This window comes from Xyrauchen texanus, chromosome 5 (assembly GCF_025860055.1).
Source record: "Xyrauchen texanus isolate HMW12.3.18 chromosome 5, RBS_HiC_50CHRs, whole genome shotgun sequence".
In the NCBI taxonomy this organism is placed as follows: Eukaryota; Metazoa; Chordata; class Actinopteri; order Cypriniformes; family Catostomidae; genus Xyrauchen; species Xyrauchen texanus.
Genome location: NC_068280.1, coordinates 42,622,802 through 42,638,209, shown reverse-complemented (window position 1 = coordinate 42,638,209; position 15,408 = coordinate 42,622,802). Strand labels below are relative to the sequence as shown.

Sequence of the window (15,408 nt, the reverse complement as noted above, 5' to 3'; positions counted from 1 at the left end):
GAAAAAAATGTCCTGAAGGTCGCACAAGGATTAAATAATTCCAAGCTATAAAAAGTCCGACTTTTTTTATATTATTATTGTTTTTTATGTTTCCAGGAATGTTAGTTATTCATGTTTTTGAGACGTTACAGACATTACATATGAAATTAGCATAATTCATTCTGATTCAAAGTTGATATATATGTTTTATATATGTTTATATATAATATGTTTACCTTCTCTTCCATTCAAAGATTACATGAACATGTGAACTCATGAACTCCCTATTAAGTGAATGTCTTGACCTTCAGTGTGCTGTCTTTCTGCACTGGTCTCAGAAAAGTTCGAAATGCACCTTATTTCACCCTAACTCCATTTACAGCTCCTGAAAGCAACTTGTGACACACGTGACACAGTGTGGCAGATGTTTAACCCTTAAATGACAGTCTAGAGCAGTGGTTCTCAACCGGTGGGGCGCGAGTAGGCTACGATGGAAGGGAAAAAAAACTGGATAAATAAAATTTTGGGGCACATTTTTTTTATCACTAAACTACTGTTATAAAAAGTTATAGTTTTGTATATACATAACTCCTGAATAAAAATTAAAATGTGTTTGGACTGATTTAAAAAAAAAAGTTTTGAACAAATTTGATTGGTTTGTCGATAGTGAGCGCAAATGCAGGTGATAAGCATAAGCGGTTTCATTAAGCGAGTCATTGAGTCGTTCATTCAAACGATTCGTTCAAACGGCCGATTCATCAAGAATGAGACATGCCCTGTCCCAAATGTCTCACTTCATGCGGACTTTCGGTCTCGTGGACTTAAATTGCGCGTGCTCGCTGAGTCTACGAGTCCGTAGGCCGTCCCATTTAGCATTTTAACGCTCTGAAGTGTGCTCAGCAGCGCCCCCTTTGTACCCTTGAAGCGGTCTTCCGCGAAGCCCGCATAGATCCAGGCTTCACGCACTTCAAGTACCCAGGAGTCCTTGCGAAAGGCCAATCAGACAACTGGTGTGAAGAGCGCTTTCGCTCACGGACACAGACAATTGATAACATGGCTGAGAAGAAAATATTTAAGTGTAAGTATCATTATGGTTTTTATGACTGTGTACATTTTACCAGTTGTTACCTACAGTTTATACAAACATTATGGTCATCGACCAGTGGTTGATGTCTCAAACATAGTAATAGCGCTGAATAATAGGCTGATCGCATAATGATTCATTATATAGAACCGAATGGCAGGGCTTTACTGAGTCATATGTAAGTGAAGTATGGATATTTAAATCTGTAAATTAAAAACGACATAAACAAAACAAGGTACACATAAAAAATATAAAATACATATATATATATGTATATAAAGAAAAAAGAAAATTAAACAGTAAATCAAATAATAATGACTTAATGCATTAACGACTTTTGACAAGTTATATGTTTATCTACAAAGTCAATAACATTTACTTGCTTACCCTTTCCTCCGTGCATAACATCAGCATTTGTATGCATGAAAAATAATCTTGTCTTCTACGACGTCGGAGCGTATAAATGTGATTTCTCTGCATGGCAAGCCATCTCGCAAACACAATAGTAAATAAAAACAACAACAATAGGCAGCATATTTCCCCGAACCGAACCTGCAGCTCCTGTCCAACAATAACCACGCTTCACGATCGAGTCTGTCCCAAAAATACTTCTCAATGCGCCCTTGTGGATTTGCGCGAGGGGCCCTATAAGTCTGCACTACATGACGTCACCGAAGTGTGGAATCTGAGGAAGTCCACAAGTCCGGAGTGTGCCATTTGGGACAGGGCCACAGATGTTTGTGAATGGGTCATTGAATCTTTGACTCAACTGATTCGTTCACAACACTGAATCATTCAAAACACGACTGAGTATTGCTGTGAGATGCACTATGCTAAATAAATAACAATACATTGTTGTAACAGCAATATCTCCAAGTTTTGTTTTTCACTGTAAAAATGTCCCCCCACTTCAAGCACTGATTATAACACAAACAAATCATCCTCCTGGCGGCTTTTTTTTTTGTCAAAAGCGACATATCCAGCGACTTTTACTGGTGTTTTTGGAGACTTTTGTGGTGTTTGGAGACTCGAAAGCACGAATCACTCTGCAGTTAGGCCTACTGTGCTCAACGAACAGCGGGTGCTGCCGTGAGCCCCTCTCCCGTCCAAAAGCACTCACAGGCGGTCAGTCTCTCAGTAGCCTCGCGCAGCAGTCAGAGCAGAGAGGAGACACACACCCCTCCGCGTCCAGGCTGCAAATGAATCGCGCATGCGCATGGCTGCCGCCGTTCCCGCCCTGGCTTACAGAGCGGGGTATAAATGTAAATGTTCACTCACTCTCACACAAAAATAAATCACTGCATTTAAATTGACTCACGACATAGCTTTCCATTCACTCTAGTCTAGTCTCTTGCCAAGTTCGCTTGTGCCAGCTCTCGCTAGTCTTATCAATCTCGATTTACATAGGCCTTTACTACAAAACCCCAACAGTCTTTTTAAAGACTAAACCCACAAACATTCTTTTTTAAGATTAGATCAAATCTCAGCCCTAGCCAGTATTTTTTTTTTAACTGCTAGGCAGTAGCTACACTTAGCTAAAACTACCCACACGACTAAGACACACACACACTGACGAGGACTACAATCGTTAAGTATTAAAATAAAATCTGAATTGTCTGCAAAATAATTATTTTGTTCGTTTAATTAAAGATTGTGCCTAAGTCCCGACTGATTAGCCCCTGATACGTCTCTCAACATACACCACACACACAGTTACATATTGCCTAAACTTTATTGAAAACACATCAAAATGGAGAAATTTCTTGTGAGGACCAACAAGCCAACCGACGCACCACCAGCTGTAAAAAAGCTTCGAAGGTACGATGAAGCGTACCTGCAATTTGGGTTTACAGTCACGGCTGATCTGAGACCTCAGTGTGTCGTGTGTGCCGAGGTGCTGGCAAACGACAGTATGAAGCCCTGCAAATTAAAAAGGCACCTCGAAACAAAGCATGCTGGCATTAAAAATAAACCAGCTGAATATTTTAAAAGAAAGCTTGATGGCCTCCATCAGCAACAGGCAACCATTTCAGTGCACAGCACTGTGTCTAAACAGTGTTTGGAGGCATCGTATGTAGTGGCCAAAAGGATCGGTAAACTGGGTAAACCGCATACAATCGCCGAGACTCTCATTTTGCCGGCAGCGCAAGACATGTGCAGAATAATGATAGGCGATAGTGCAGCAGCCAAACTCGGTGCAGTACCACTGTCCAATGACACAGTCGCTAGGAGAATTGTAGACATGTCCAATGATATCAGAGAGCAACTGATAGAGTTCAGTAAAAAGAGTCCTTACTACGTGCTGCAGCTGGACGAATCCACTGATATTGCTGGGCAGGCACAGCTCCTCACCTATGTCAGGTATCTGCGGGACAAGGCGATTGAGGAGGATGTCCTGTTTTGCCGGCCTCTTCAGTTGCACACTGCAGGAGAAGCCATTTTCAATGTCCTTGATATTTTTATCCATGAAAATGGTTTGGCTTGGGACCGATGCGTTGGCCTATGCACGGATGGTGCGCAGGCAATGACGGGGCGTGAGCGCGGCCTAGCTGCTCGCGTTCAGCAAGTAGCTCCACTTGTGAAATGGACACATTGCATGGTCCATCGCGAAGCACAAGCTGCTAAAAAAATGCCGGTTCTCTTTGACTCCGTGCTGAACCAATCCGTGAAAATAATAAATCTCATCAAATCACGGCCGCTAAACTCTCGCTTGTTTGGGGTCCTCTGCCAGGAGATGGGGTCAGGGCACGAACAGCTGCTTCTGCACACTGAAGTTCGCTGGCTCTCCAGGGGGCGGGTGTTACAGCGGTTGTATGAGCTGCGAGAGGAGGTGAAGTAGTTTTTGACAGAAATCAAATCAGATCTGGCAAAGCATCTGGATGACACTATGTGGCTTGCGTCTCTGTCCTATTTGGTCGATATATTTGACTGCTTGAATGGCCTCAACCTGTCTTTGCAAGGCCGCAAAACTCATTTTGCTCCTTGCAGACAAAGTGCACGCCTTCACACAAAAACTAGACCTCTGGCATGGCCGCATCAGTCGAGGGAACTGCGACATGTTCCCCAGCCTTGCAGACTTTATCACTGATGCAGGCACGTCACACGATTTCTCCTCCCTATTTCAATCAGCGTCTGAGCACCTGTCAGCAATGAGAAAACAATTTGCGACGTACTTTAAAGATGATTATCGCTCTTTTGCGTGGGTTCGAGATCCGTTTGTGTGCACAGCAAACGAGCTATCAATTGATATGCAGGAACAGCTTATTGAGCTGAAGAGTGACAGTAGACTGAAGGAACTCTTTAGCTCCTGCCCTCTTTCATCATTCTGGGCAGCATTGATGCAGGAATACCCTGAACTCTGTGACATCGCCTTGAAGATTTTCCTTCCTTTCGCGTCAACATATTTGTGTGAGGCAGGATTCTCAAAAATGACTGCACTCAAAACGAAATACCGCAATCGTGCACAAATCGAGGATGATTTGAGGCTATGTTTATCAAACATTGAGCCAAGAATTGAGGATCTTTGCAAGGCAAAACAGGCTCAGGTCTCACATTAACATCACCTACCAGCAAGCTTCTGTAAAAAATGCAGATGATGCCTATACTATTAGGCCTAGTAATAATAACAATAATAAAGCATAAATTAATATCAGAGGTCTGGTGCCAATTCCCAATTATAGCAATAGCCTAGTAATGATAATAGGCCTACTGATTATGATAATAATAATAATAATAATAATAATAATAAAAATAACAACAATAAAGCATGTAACCTCATATAATTATATAGCAATAGCCTAGTAATGATGATAGGCTTACTACTACTCATAATAATAATAATAATGCCTGCAAGCTCACATTAGAAGTCTGGTGCTACTGCCAATTATAATAATAATAACAATAATAATAATAATAACAACAATAAAGCATGGGGCGGGGCGGGGGGCACTGGGGCCCCAACTGCAATGAACCAGCTTTGGGGGGCCCAGCTTGCAAAAGGTTGAGAACCCCTGGTCTAGAGTCTTGTGAACTATATTCAGTCAGTGTAAATTAATTTATATTATGCATTGCGTATAGCACAGCCAAAATACAATGTCCACACATGAGAACGTGGGGTCGGACAAGGTTAAGTATAGGAATGACATATTTTATGTTTGATATTTACAAATATATAAGCAGTTTGAGAGTGTAGTGATACTGACTCTATTGCGTCATTTACAGTGCGTCATGTGAATGGGAGGTCGCTGCAGTGTTTGTTGGTTTTTTTTGCCATAGTTTGTTTACAGCGACTCTCTGATTGGTGGATCTTTCTCATCAGGTTTCACAGGTGGTGTAGTTCTTATTTTAAAATAATGTGGGCTGATGGCTATGGTACAGTGCCATAGATTAACAACCTCAGAGCTCACAGTTGGTCTGTCGTAAAGTATTACAAATTACCTTTAAAAATCAATTATTTTATGGAGAAAATAAATAGTATTTGTACTTCCTGAACCAGACTGCTGTGCTATTTTAAGGAAGTAAAGAGAATAAAGATAATGGCTATGTTACAAAAACTAGCTGTCTCACCGTCTACTGTCTACACAGACAGCTACCGTTTAAGGCAATGAAACTTGATTGATTTAAAATGCTTAACATATGCCGTGACATTGTTAATGGTCACTCAAGTGCGCCACACAAATAGCGCTCATCTCACAAAGTGCAAGAAACCTGACACACTCAATTGAGTCTAGCATTAGCACTTGTTGCTAATTTAATTACCTGATACTCTAAAAACTCTCAAAAATACATAGCCTAAACAAGTATTGGGGGAACTAGTCCATTTTAATTTTTTTAATTGATGATGAGCTCACTTGGATGATGCCATTGGATTCCAAGCTTGTGATATACTGGTGTGTGCATTAACAATTAGATGGTGATCATATGTTTGCATCTGTATGTGTTACTAAAAAAATCGCAATGCATATTTCCCCCGCAGGTTGGTGAAACTATTGGAATCACAGAGGAGATCATGGGTCTGACCATTCTAGCAGCTGGTACTTCCATTCCAGATCTTATCACCAGTGTTATTGTTGCACGGAAGGGTCTGGGAGACATGGCAGTGTCCAGCTCAGTTGGCTCCAACATTTTTGACATAACTGTGGGGTAAGATATCCTCATCTTTGCTACAATAATATTCATCATCATTTCAATTTATAGTAATTGACTACCTAAAGCATCAATTGAATGCTGAATCTTGTTGTGTTTGTTTACCATCCCCAGCCTGCCGTTTCCATGGTTAATGTTTTCATTGTTCAACGACATGAGTTCAGTGACCGTGAGCAGCAATGGTCTGTTCTGCGCCATTGTACTGCTCTTCCTCATGCTCCTCTTCGTTATTATCTCCATCGCTGTGTGCAAATGGAGAATGAGCAAGTTCCTGGGTTTGCTCATGTTCTTGCTGTACTTTGTCTTCCTGGTAGTCAGTGTGATGCTGGAGGACAAGTTCATCATCTGCCCAGTCTCAATCTAATTCCTTTATCTTGCATGTCCTTGTCCTTATCTCGATGTCACAGTATGTTCCTTCTCACTTGAAGCTCAGGGCATCTTAACTTTAACACAGAAGCTTGGATGTGGCAGTGTGTTACATATCCACTAAAGTCTGAGTAGAGGGGTTTCTGTAGCTTGTTATGGGAAAGTAGCGCAATTTTCTGCATGCACTTTCAAAAGCAGTACATAGAGACTTGAGATTGAAGTCTGATGAACTGTAGATTTAGCCATTTGTTAATATGCTGCATGCAGAGGCTGGATTTGAACAAAGGGACTTTAAGTCCAAGGAGACACTACATCCAAGAAGAAGACGGACATCTATAGAGAATGTCTATAGACTCAGGGGAGGACCTATGGTGCAAATATGTAATAAAATAAATAAATACCAATGAGGACAACAATAAAATAATGGTACAATACTGGATCATGGTACTGTGCTTTATAGCTCATGATATCAAAAGCCTTGTGTTGCACAATTACTGACGAAGAAAGCAACAAAGCTCCATATTTGCTTTGTCTGAACATTGGTCCTTTCTGATTGTTACTTGAGCATTTTCTTTCTAAGTATTTCAAATAATTTATTGAATAGGCTTGTAGACATAGTCTCCAGAATCTAGGCCTACAAATAATCACTATCCAACTCACAGATTTGGAGCACTCATTGTACTATTGAATATAATCGATCATGTTAAATGTTATTTGTTAATGCAATATTTTATGTTTATTCTTTGGGACTGATGTTTAATTTGATCTGATTTATTAGTCAATTTCAATGAATGATTAGTAATTGACATACTCTTCTCTCATTAATTTACTATACAAGCAGAGCCCTAATTTCTTATTCTGTAAGACATGTCTTGAGCAATATTAATAAACTTTTACTCACTGTACTGTTATTGGAGCTGCCAGTTGGTGTAAATGTGAATAGATCTGTACAGTGCACTTTTCAGAATCTGTTAACAGTCATTCATACCTGCCTGTATCTCTTATTTCTGTCTGATTTTGGTACTCTAAGGGTGCTCGCAAAATAAATGCAGCACGCTTTGCAGTTGACCGTTATTCTTAGCTAAAAATACAAACTATATGTGTCGATCCATTTATAAATTCTGTATATAATAAAATGATTTCTAAACACACACACAAAGAGTATTACTTTAAAAAAATCAAGTAGGTATATTTGTATGTTGGTGTTTCTTCAACGTCAGGCACTTTTAGCAATGTGGACTTCTAGAAAGTCTTATTATAACATGTTTACAAACTCTCAATAAGTGTTTTAATTTGTCAAATAACAATGTCCAACAGTGTGTGTACACTTATCACAGGAGATTTATGTCATTTTGTTTTCTGAAAGTCATGAAAATTTCCACTACAGTGTAATTTTCACCACGTCTTAAATTCTGTATTGTGTTTAATAAAATGCCATGGTGGAAATGACAGGGATGGAAATTACATTGGAATTTGTTTACACTTTTTGCATAATGTGGCAAAATTACAGCTTGATTGGAAATGATGTCCAGTAAAAATACTCTGCTCTCAAGTAATATTTAAAACATCACTTGTCTTATATTTTGGTAACACTTTACAATAATGTTCCATTTGTTAACATTGGTTAAAAACATTAACAATGAACAATACTTTTACAGCATTTTTAATATAGGTTAATGTTAATTTCAACATATATTAATATATTTTAAAATCAGAATTTGTAAATGTTAACATAAGGTAATGCACTATGAACTAACATTAACAATGACAAATTGTATCAATTATTTTGTCACTATAATGTCTCTGATGTCCAACTGTACTAGACAGTATTGTATTTACTTGTACTTCTCTTTTTTATCCTTGAATTAGATGTTCTGACGTTCGTCACTGTAATCCTCTACATGTACGTGGCTTTAAACAATAAGTGAAGGTAAAGATGATGTAAACAAAGTGAAATGGACAACCCTGACAACTCTTCCTTACTCAACGCAACATCATTCTTCACACACTTCCACGTTTCTGGTCATGAAGATACGTTTCTTCTTTTCTCCATCTACTGACAGGAACCTTGAAAAACATTTCATTATCGTTCTGCAATGTTTGCTTGCTTGTTTTTGAGAGAAGGTTCTGAGAATAGTTTCTTTATTAATAACAATGCTTCAGTACTGTCTTGCTACTGTCAAACAGAACACAGTCAAAAAGGAAGATAATGTCCAGTCGCAACAGACCAATTGATGTTTATTTTGGTTTTATACTATACAATTTGCTGTTACGTTAATGTGTAATTTTGGTACACATGGGGTCTGTTGAAAGCGGAAGTGTGTGAAGAATGATGTTGCGTTAAGTAAGGAAGGGTTGTCAGGGTTGTCAATTTCACTTTTATTTACATCATCTTTACCTTCACTTATTGTTATTAATAAAGAAAATATTCTCAGAACCTCTCAAAAACAAACAAGCAAACATTGGAGAACGATAATGAAATGTCAGTAGATGGCGAATAGCAGAAACGTATCTGCGTCACCAGAAACACGGAAGCGGAAGTGTGTGAAGAATGATGTTGCGTTGAATAAGGAAGAGTTGTCAGGGTTGTCAATTTCACTTTGTTTACATCATCTTTACCTTCACTTATTGTTTAAAGCCACGTACATGTAGAGGATTACAGTGACGAACGTCAGACCATCTAACTCAAGGATAAAGAGAGGTTCAAGACATCATATTTGGAGAAATGAAGAGCGCTGGAGTTGTATTGCTACACATCTTGCTTGTTGTGCCTCACATCATCTGCTGGACGAATGGTAATCATCTTTTATTCGAACCTTAGATCTAAATAAACAGTACAAGGGATCTCAGTAAAGATAGATGTGTAACTTGGGATTTCTAAGTTAGAACTAGAGGTGTCGGAAGAGTTTGACAAGTCAGTTTAGAAACAGTTTTTGTGAGTGTTGTAAAACTCGTTTAGTTTTGTTCTCAGTAGTATTTATATATGAGCAATGGCCAGTATGATGATCTAAACGTGTAATAATGTTTATATAACAACATAATAATAAGTGAGAACATATATATATATATATATATATATATATATATATATATATATATATATATATATATATATGTATATGTATATTTTCTCACTTATTATTGTGTTGTTATATAAATTGTCATGTATTTATGTAATTTTTACATTCACAAGTATAAAATTATTATTATTATTATAAATTTTATTTATAGGTGCCTTACATGACACTCAAGGACACCTTAAAACATTAAACAACAATTAATCATTATAAAAGCCTGAACAGACTTAATACAAGCATAGAAGCAATCACATAAAAGGCTGCCTAAAAAGATGGGTCTTAAGGCCCATCGAGCACTATAATTATCTAAATACTAAAACCGTTATTTGTTCTTGTTAAAGAGCTTAAAGGAATATTACAGGTTAAACTCAGTATTATTTGACCTGTAAAGTTGTGTGTTTTGCACCATATTTACTGCAACAACTGTAGCAAAAATGTGAGCGTATGAGTTTCTTAATTTGTGATTCGTAGAAAAGGATTTGTGCACCTGCAGTGAAGAATTTTAGAAGGTGTAACTGTTGTGTTGTGTTTGTGGGAAAGAAAAGAAATCTACAAGCTTGCAACTCTTAAAATAATTTTCTCTGTGACTTCAAATTTACTGATACACATGTGTGGCTAATCTCTACAACTACAAATAACACTGTCACAGGTGCTCATTTGATTTGCACCAAAATTATCTTCATGGAGACGAGTCAAAATACATTTTTAATAAATAGATAAAAAAATCAACGTTATGGCACAAATGCTGTCGATTGAGCTTAACTTTTATTGAACTCAGAAAATTCCTTTAATGCAAAGAAAACCCATTGTTATGTGAAAATGCAATTTGATTGTTTATCTCCCAATTTTGCAACAGATGCCGTGTTACTGCATGACGTTCAAGTGCTCACCCTCTACAAAGGTCGCTATGCCACCGCACGGCGCTCCAGTCCGGTTCAACAGCTTCAATGTGTCGGGGGGTCAGCTGGCTGTGGATCATTCGTCCCAGAGGTGGTCCAGTGTTATAACAAAGGATCAGATGGCATAGACATTCAGGTAAGGGCCACAAAACTGACCCACTGCTGATTACATTACTAGCCTCATATCCAAAAAGGTTGTGACAGCGTGTAAAAAACAAATGTGTATCAGACAATTGTTGTACGGATTGTGAAAACAGAAGTTTCATTTTTTGTGTGAACTATTCATAGTCTCTCTCTCTGTTTCTAGTGGGAGTGTAAGGCTGACATGGATAACGCATACAGGTTTGGCCGCGTGGAAGTTTCCTGTGAGGGTTACAGCAGTCCTAATGATGCATATATCCTGAAGGGCTCATGCGGTCTGGAATACACACTGGAGCTCACAGCGGAGGGGAAGCAGCAGCACACTCGTGGCTCATCTGGCTTTTCAGGCTTTGCATCTAGCTTCTTCCAAGGCTTCTCTAATCATAAACAGCAGCAGAGCGGTGGCCACTATCAGCAGTCTAATAGCCATTATTCCTCCCAGAACGGCCAATCAAATGATGGAGTGGGTGGGCTTATGGTGGTAGCTTTCTTTTTGCTCTTGGCATATGGTGTGTATAAGATGTTTCTGTGCAGCCCTACTCATGGCCACCAAGGTCACAATGATGATCGCTCCCAAGGGTTCAGTGGGCCCTGGGATAAAAGCCATGGCATGGGACCACCACCCCCTGGATTTAAACCAGATTACACAGGTACTAAAAAATGTAATGCCTGCACCACTTGCATCACCAAACAGAATTGCAAAAATAATGAAGGTTCAAAGAGGTCCTGAAATCTGCCCTGTATATCATTTGTCAGACAAACAGAGTCATGCCCAAACTCTAGCCATTGGTTGAGCCAGTGTTGGTATGTTTGCTATGTAGCTGTATTTACACTTTTCAGGAAATCAAGCTATGAATAGCTTTCAGCTGTCTCTGTATATTAAGATTGGATAGGAGAAATGGTTTTAACAAAGGGAAACTTACACACTTCACCTATTTAAAGAGCTCTGAGTTTGGAGTGACTTCAATTTACTTCTAAGCAGTAACTATGATCAAGTGCAGTGTGAGTAGTCCAGTTTGTTTCCTTTCTCCATTATCGTAGACATCATAGACTGCAAAACCTATTCTTAGGCACTATAATATTTTAGCATACATATACACTCACCGAGCACCTTATTAGGAACACAGTGGTCCTAATAAAGTGCCCGACGTCGTCTTCTGCTGTTGTCGCCCATCCGCCTCAAAGTTTGATGTCCTGAGATGCTATTCTGCTCACTAAAATTGTACAAAGTGGTTATCTGAGTTACCATAGCCTTTATGTCTGTTTGAACCAGTCTGGCCATTCTCCATTGACCGCTTTCATCAATAAGGTGTTTCCATCCACAAAACTGCCGTTCACTGGTTGGTTTTGTTTTTAGCACCAGTAAATTCTAGAGACTGTTGTGTGTGATAATCCCAGAAGATCAGCAGTTACAGAAATACTTAAACCAGCCTGTCTGGCACCAACTATCATGCCATGGTCGAAAACACTGGGATCACATTTTTCCTCATTCTGATGGTTGATGTGAACATTAACTGAAGCTCCTGACCCGTATCTGCTTGATTTTATGCATTGCACTGCTGCGACATTGGATGTTTAGATTATCGGCAGAATAAGTAGGTGTTCCTAATAAGGTGTTCGGTGAGTGTATGAAACCCTGTTAACTAAAACAGTAACCAACTATGCAAAATATTTGCATAATATTTATCACTATGGAGTGTATAAGATTTAATGCTTTCCCTTATGTGTGTTTAATCTGCAGACCAGTCCAGCTCAAGGCCTGGCTATGGTTTTTCTGACTCATACACTAGACCTCAAAATTCTTGGACTGGTTCCACTGGTGGAAACAGCGGAACAGGAGGTGGTGGATTCTGGACTGGAATGGGCACAGGTGGAGTTCTGGGATACCTGTTTGGGAGTCAGAGGTAAGTGAGAGCTATGTATTCTCGCACAAAATGTTCACCTTTAGTTACCCCGTTTACATTTTGGTGATCTAATAACAACTGAACAGTGCTAATAATTGAACCAAATCATGCAGCCCATCTCCACCTGATTTTTGTATTGATCTTAGACGACAACCACCCATGGGCTCCACAGGACCATCTTACTTCAGCAGACCTTCTCCACCATCACAACCAACAAGCTCAGGAACACGCACTGCCTCAGGTAAATTACAGGAACTTTCACACTTAGTTTGATTTCAGAGTTTGTGTCCTCACACCTCTGCCTGCACCACTGGTCTCTGTTCACATCATATTATTCATGCTGTTATCTAATCAGCCAGTTGTGTGGCAGCAGTGTAATGCAGATATGGGACAGGAGCTTCAATTAATGTTCACATCAACCATCAGAATGGGGAAAAAATGTGATCTCAGTGATTTTGCCCGTGGCATGATTTTTGGTGCCAGACAGGCTGGTTTGAGTATTTCTGTAACTGCTGATCTCTTGGGATTTTCAAGCACAGCAGTCTTGATTGTTTATTCAGAATGGTGCCAAAAACAAAAAACATCCAGTGAGTGGCAGTTCTGCGGACGAAACATCTTGTTGATGATCAAGGTCAACGGAGAATAGCCAGACTGGTTTGAGCTGACAGAAAGGCTACTGTAACTCACATAACCACTCTGTACAATTGTAGTGAGCAGAATAGCAACTCAGAATGCACAACATGTCAAACCTTGAGGTGGACCATGTTGGGCACATTATTAGTACCATAGTGTTCCTAATAAAGTACTCTGTGAGTGTATTATACCATAATAATAGACTGGCCTGGAAAGAAAAATTATTAAAATGATGTTGCGTCAGTCTTTGCAAGCAATTGCACAAAATGCTGAAAGATGCGTAAAGCGTACAGTACAGAAAAATACAGACTATTACACAGACATGATTAAGAAAGTCAAGCTCAATGCTTTTACTCTAGGGAGTTGCTTTAAATCAGATAAGTGCTTTTTGGATCGAGAAACCTTTTTCAGTTTTGGGTACATGCATCAGATTGTCGTTGAACGACCTTGCCGTCTGAGGCTGAGACTATTATTGTTTAGTCTGCATGTCAATCACATACTGTATGTGTTTAAAAGATGAGATCAATAAAAGGTGTATTCTGGTGCAGGTTTTGGGGGAACTAAAAGAAGATGATTGAAGACGAGCTCCTAGATGGACACCCACACTCAAAGCCTAAGTTCACAGATGGGTCAAAACTGATTTACACCAAATTAACCCTTTTATGGGATATTACGGTTCTTTGATTACTGAGATGTTGCTAGACTAAATCAAGCATGCTATTCATATGGATTTCTGAGTTTTTTGCTGTTCTCTCAAACTCTTAAAAATACCCTTTCTTCTTTCGTACTGAGGAAAACTATGGATTAATTAAATAAAAAAGTAGCTGTTTCTGCACTGATGAGAAATGTCTGTCAATCATTTCATGCAATGTGAAACCAAAAGAAAATCTTAGTTCATAGTTTGAAAAGGGACATTGATTGTATATTCACTTACATCAATATATATATATATATATTACATGTATTTTATACTTTAAAATGTATGGAAATGCACTTACCTTACCTTCTATGTGCAAAGCTAAAATATAATGATTGGATTCTTGGTTTTTATTATCAGTGCTTTGTGTGTGAAAGATTTATTAGCTATTTCTGGACATTGCTTAGACATGCTGTGATAAGTTGAAACATAAGTTAAAATTTGTATGTTGATCTGGAAAGGTTAAGTTGATGCAAGATGTTTGTATATTAAAAATCTTTCTCTATCCAGCTTGCTTTATCTGTTTTACATTAAAGTACTGTTCTGCAGATGTTTTGGTTATACATTTTTTTCATTAGGTTGTAAGATGGTAAAAATGAAAGGTGCTGATTTAAATAGGTGAATTATGAATAATAAACAGTTTTTCGAGTTATTACAAGAGTGTTAATATACATTAAGGGTACAGATTAAAAAAAAAGTATGAAAATAGTAATTAAAATGAACACAACAAGGAAAAATGCCAGTTAATGCACAGTAAAAACTTTTATTAATCTTTTTAAGATTGCACTCCATAATTTAAGGTTACGGCAGCTTTTTATGATTGCTCTCCCATCTTTTTATGGTTGCACTCTTTCTGCTTCATGCGCTTCTATGCTGATCATTTTCTCAAGGACATGGATTCACTTGGCATCTATTTTTTTCTCCTGAAGATTTTGGATAGGGAGGCTCGGATACGAGAAAGCAAAGAGCGGCCTCTCTTTGCTTTAGGTGCTTCTTCTCTGGGAGGTGGACTGCGAGATCTTCTCTCCTCAATGAGATCTTCATCTATCTCTCCCTGATCCGAATCTTCTCGCTCAACCAGGTAAGTTCCAGGCCTCATTTCAATAGGTGAATCGTCACTGTCAGATGTTGAAGTACAAGCCTGGATCAGTTCTTTCTCACTGTTTACGAGACTGCAGGACTCAGCCCTTGACCCATATGGCATACAGTCACTCTTCTGTGCCTTCACACGCACCATGGTGTAGTCAAAGACGACTGCTGACAAGATAACTGTCATATAGGCAACAGCCATCTCATCCTCATACCATGCCGCCCTCAAATACCTCTTTTGTGCCAGGATGTCATGGGCTTCATCAACAATGTTTGAAATAGTAGTATCATTGGTAGACCAGTGTTGTGTAGACCTGCCATGAATAATTCTCTTTTCTGTAAGCTTTTCCAGTCCCTTTACCACGTTGTCGACAAGTTTGTCACACAGGTAGAT

General features: G+C 38.9%; 2 protein-coding genes across 3 annotated transcripts in view; both read left to right on the top strand.

The window, feature by feature from the left end:
- LOC127643465 (sodium/potassium/calcium exchanger 2-like) overlaps positions 1-8,019 on the top strand; it is a 31,205-nt gene extending 23,186 nt beyond the window's left edge. For both annotated transcript variants that reach the window (XM_052126248.1, XM_052126247.1), the window contains 2 exons: positions 6,039-6,205; positions 6,323-8,019. In XM_052126248.1, the coding sequence (XP_051982208.1) occupies positions 6,039-6,205; positions 6,323-6,572 (417 nt within the window). In that variant the 3' untranslated portion in view covers positions 6,573-8,019. The remainder of the gene's footprint in view (positions 1-6,038; positions 6,206-6,322) is intronic.
- Positions 8,020-9,103: 1,084 nt separating this feature from the next.
- On the top strand, positions 9,104-14,495 carry saraf (store-operated calcium entry-associated regulatory factor). Its single transcript, XM_052127020.1, has 6 exons — positions 9,104-9,369; positions 10,508-10,686; positions 10,858-11,341; positions 12,433-12,595; positions 12,742-12,836; positions 13,777-14,495. The coding sequence occupies exons 1-6, from the start codon at positions 9,300-9,302 to the stop codon at positions 13,800-13,802; spliced, it is 1,017 nt and encodes a 338-aa protein (XP_051982980.1). The 5' UTR covers positions 9,104-9,299; the 3' UTR covers positions 13,803-14,495.
- Positions 14,496-15,408: the final 913 nt, after the last annotated feature.

Bases quoted from the DNA above. Each gene is read 5' to 3' on its own strand.
- saraf (XM_052127020.1), top strand. From the start codon at position 9,300: ATGAAGAGCGCTGGAGTTGTATTGCTACACATCTTGCTTGTTGTGCCT. The intron at 10,687-10,857 runs GTAAGGGCCACA...CTCTGTTTCTAG, and splicing joins CAGATGGCATAGACATTCAG to TGGGAGTGTAAGGCTGACAT. The intron at 12,596-12,741 runs GTAAGTGAGAGC...TATTGATCTTAG, and splicing joins TACCTGTTTGGGAGTCAGAG to ACGACAACCACCCATGGGCT.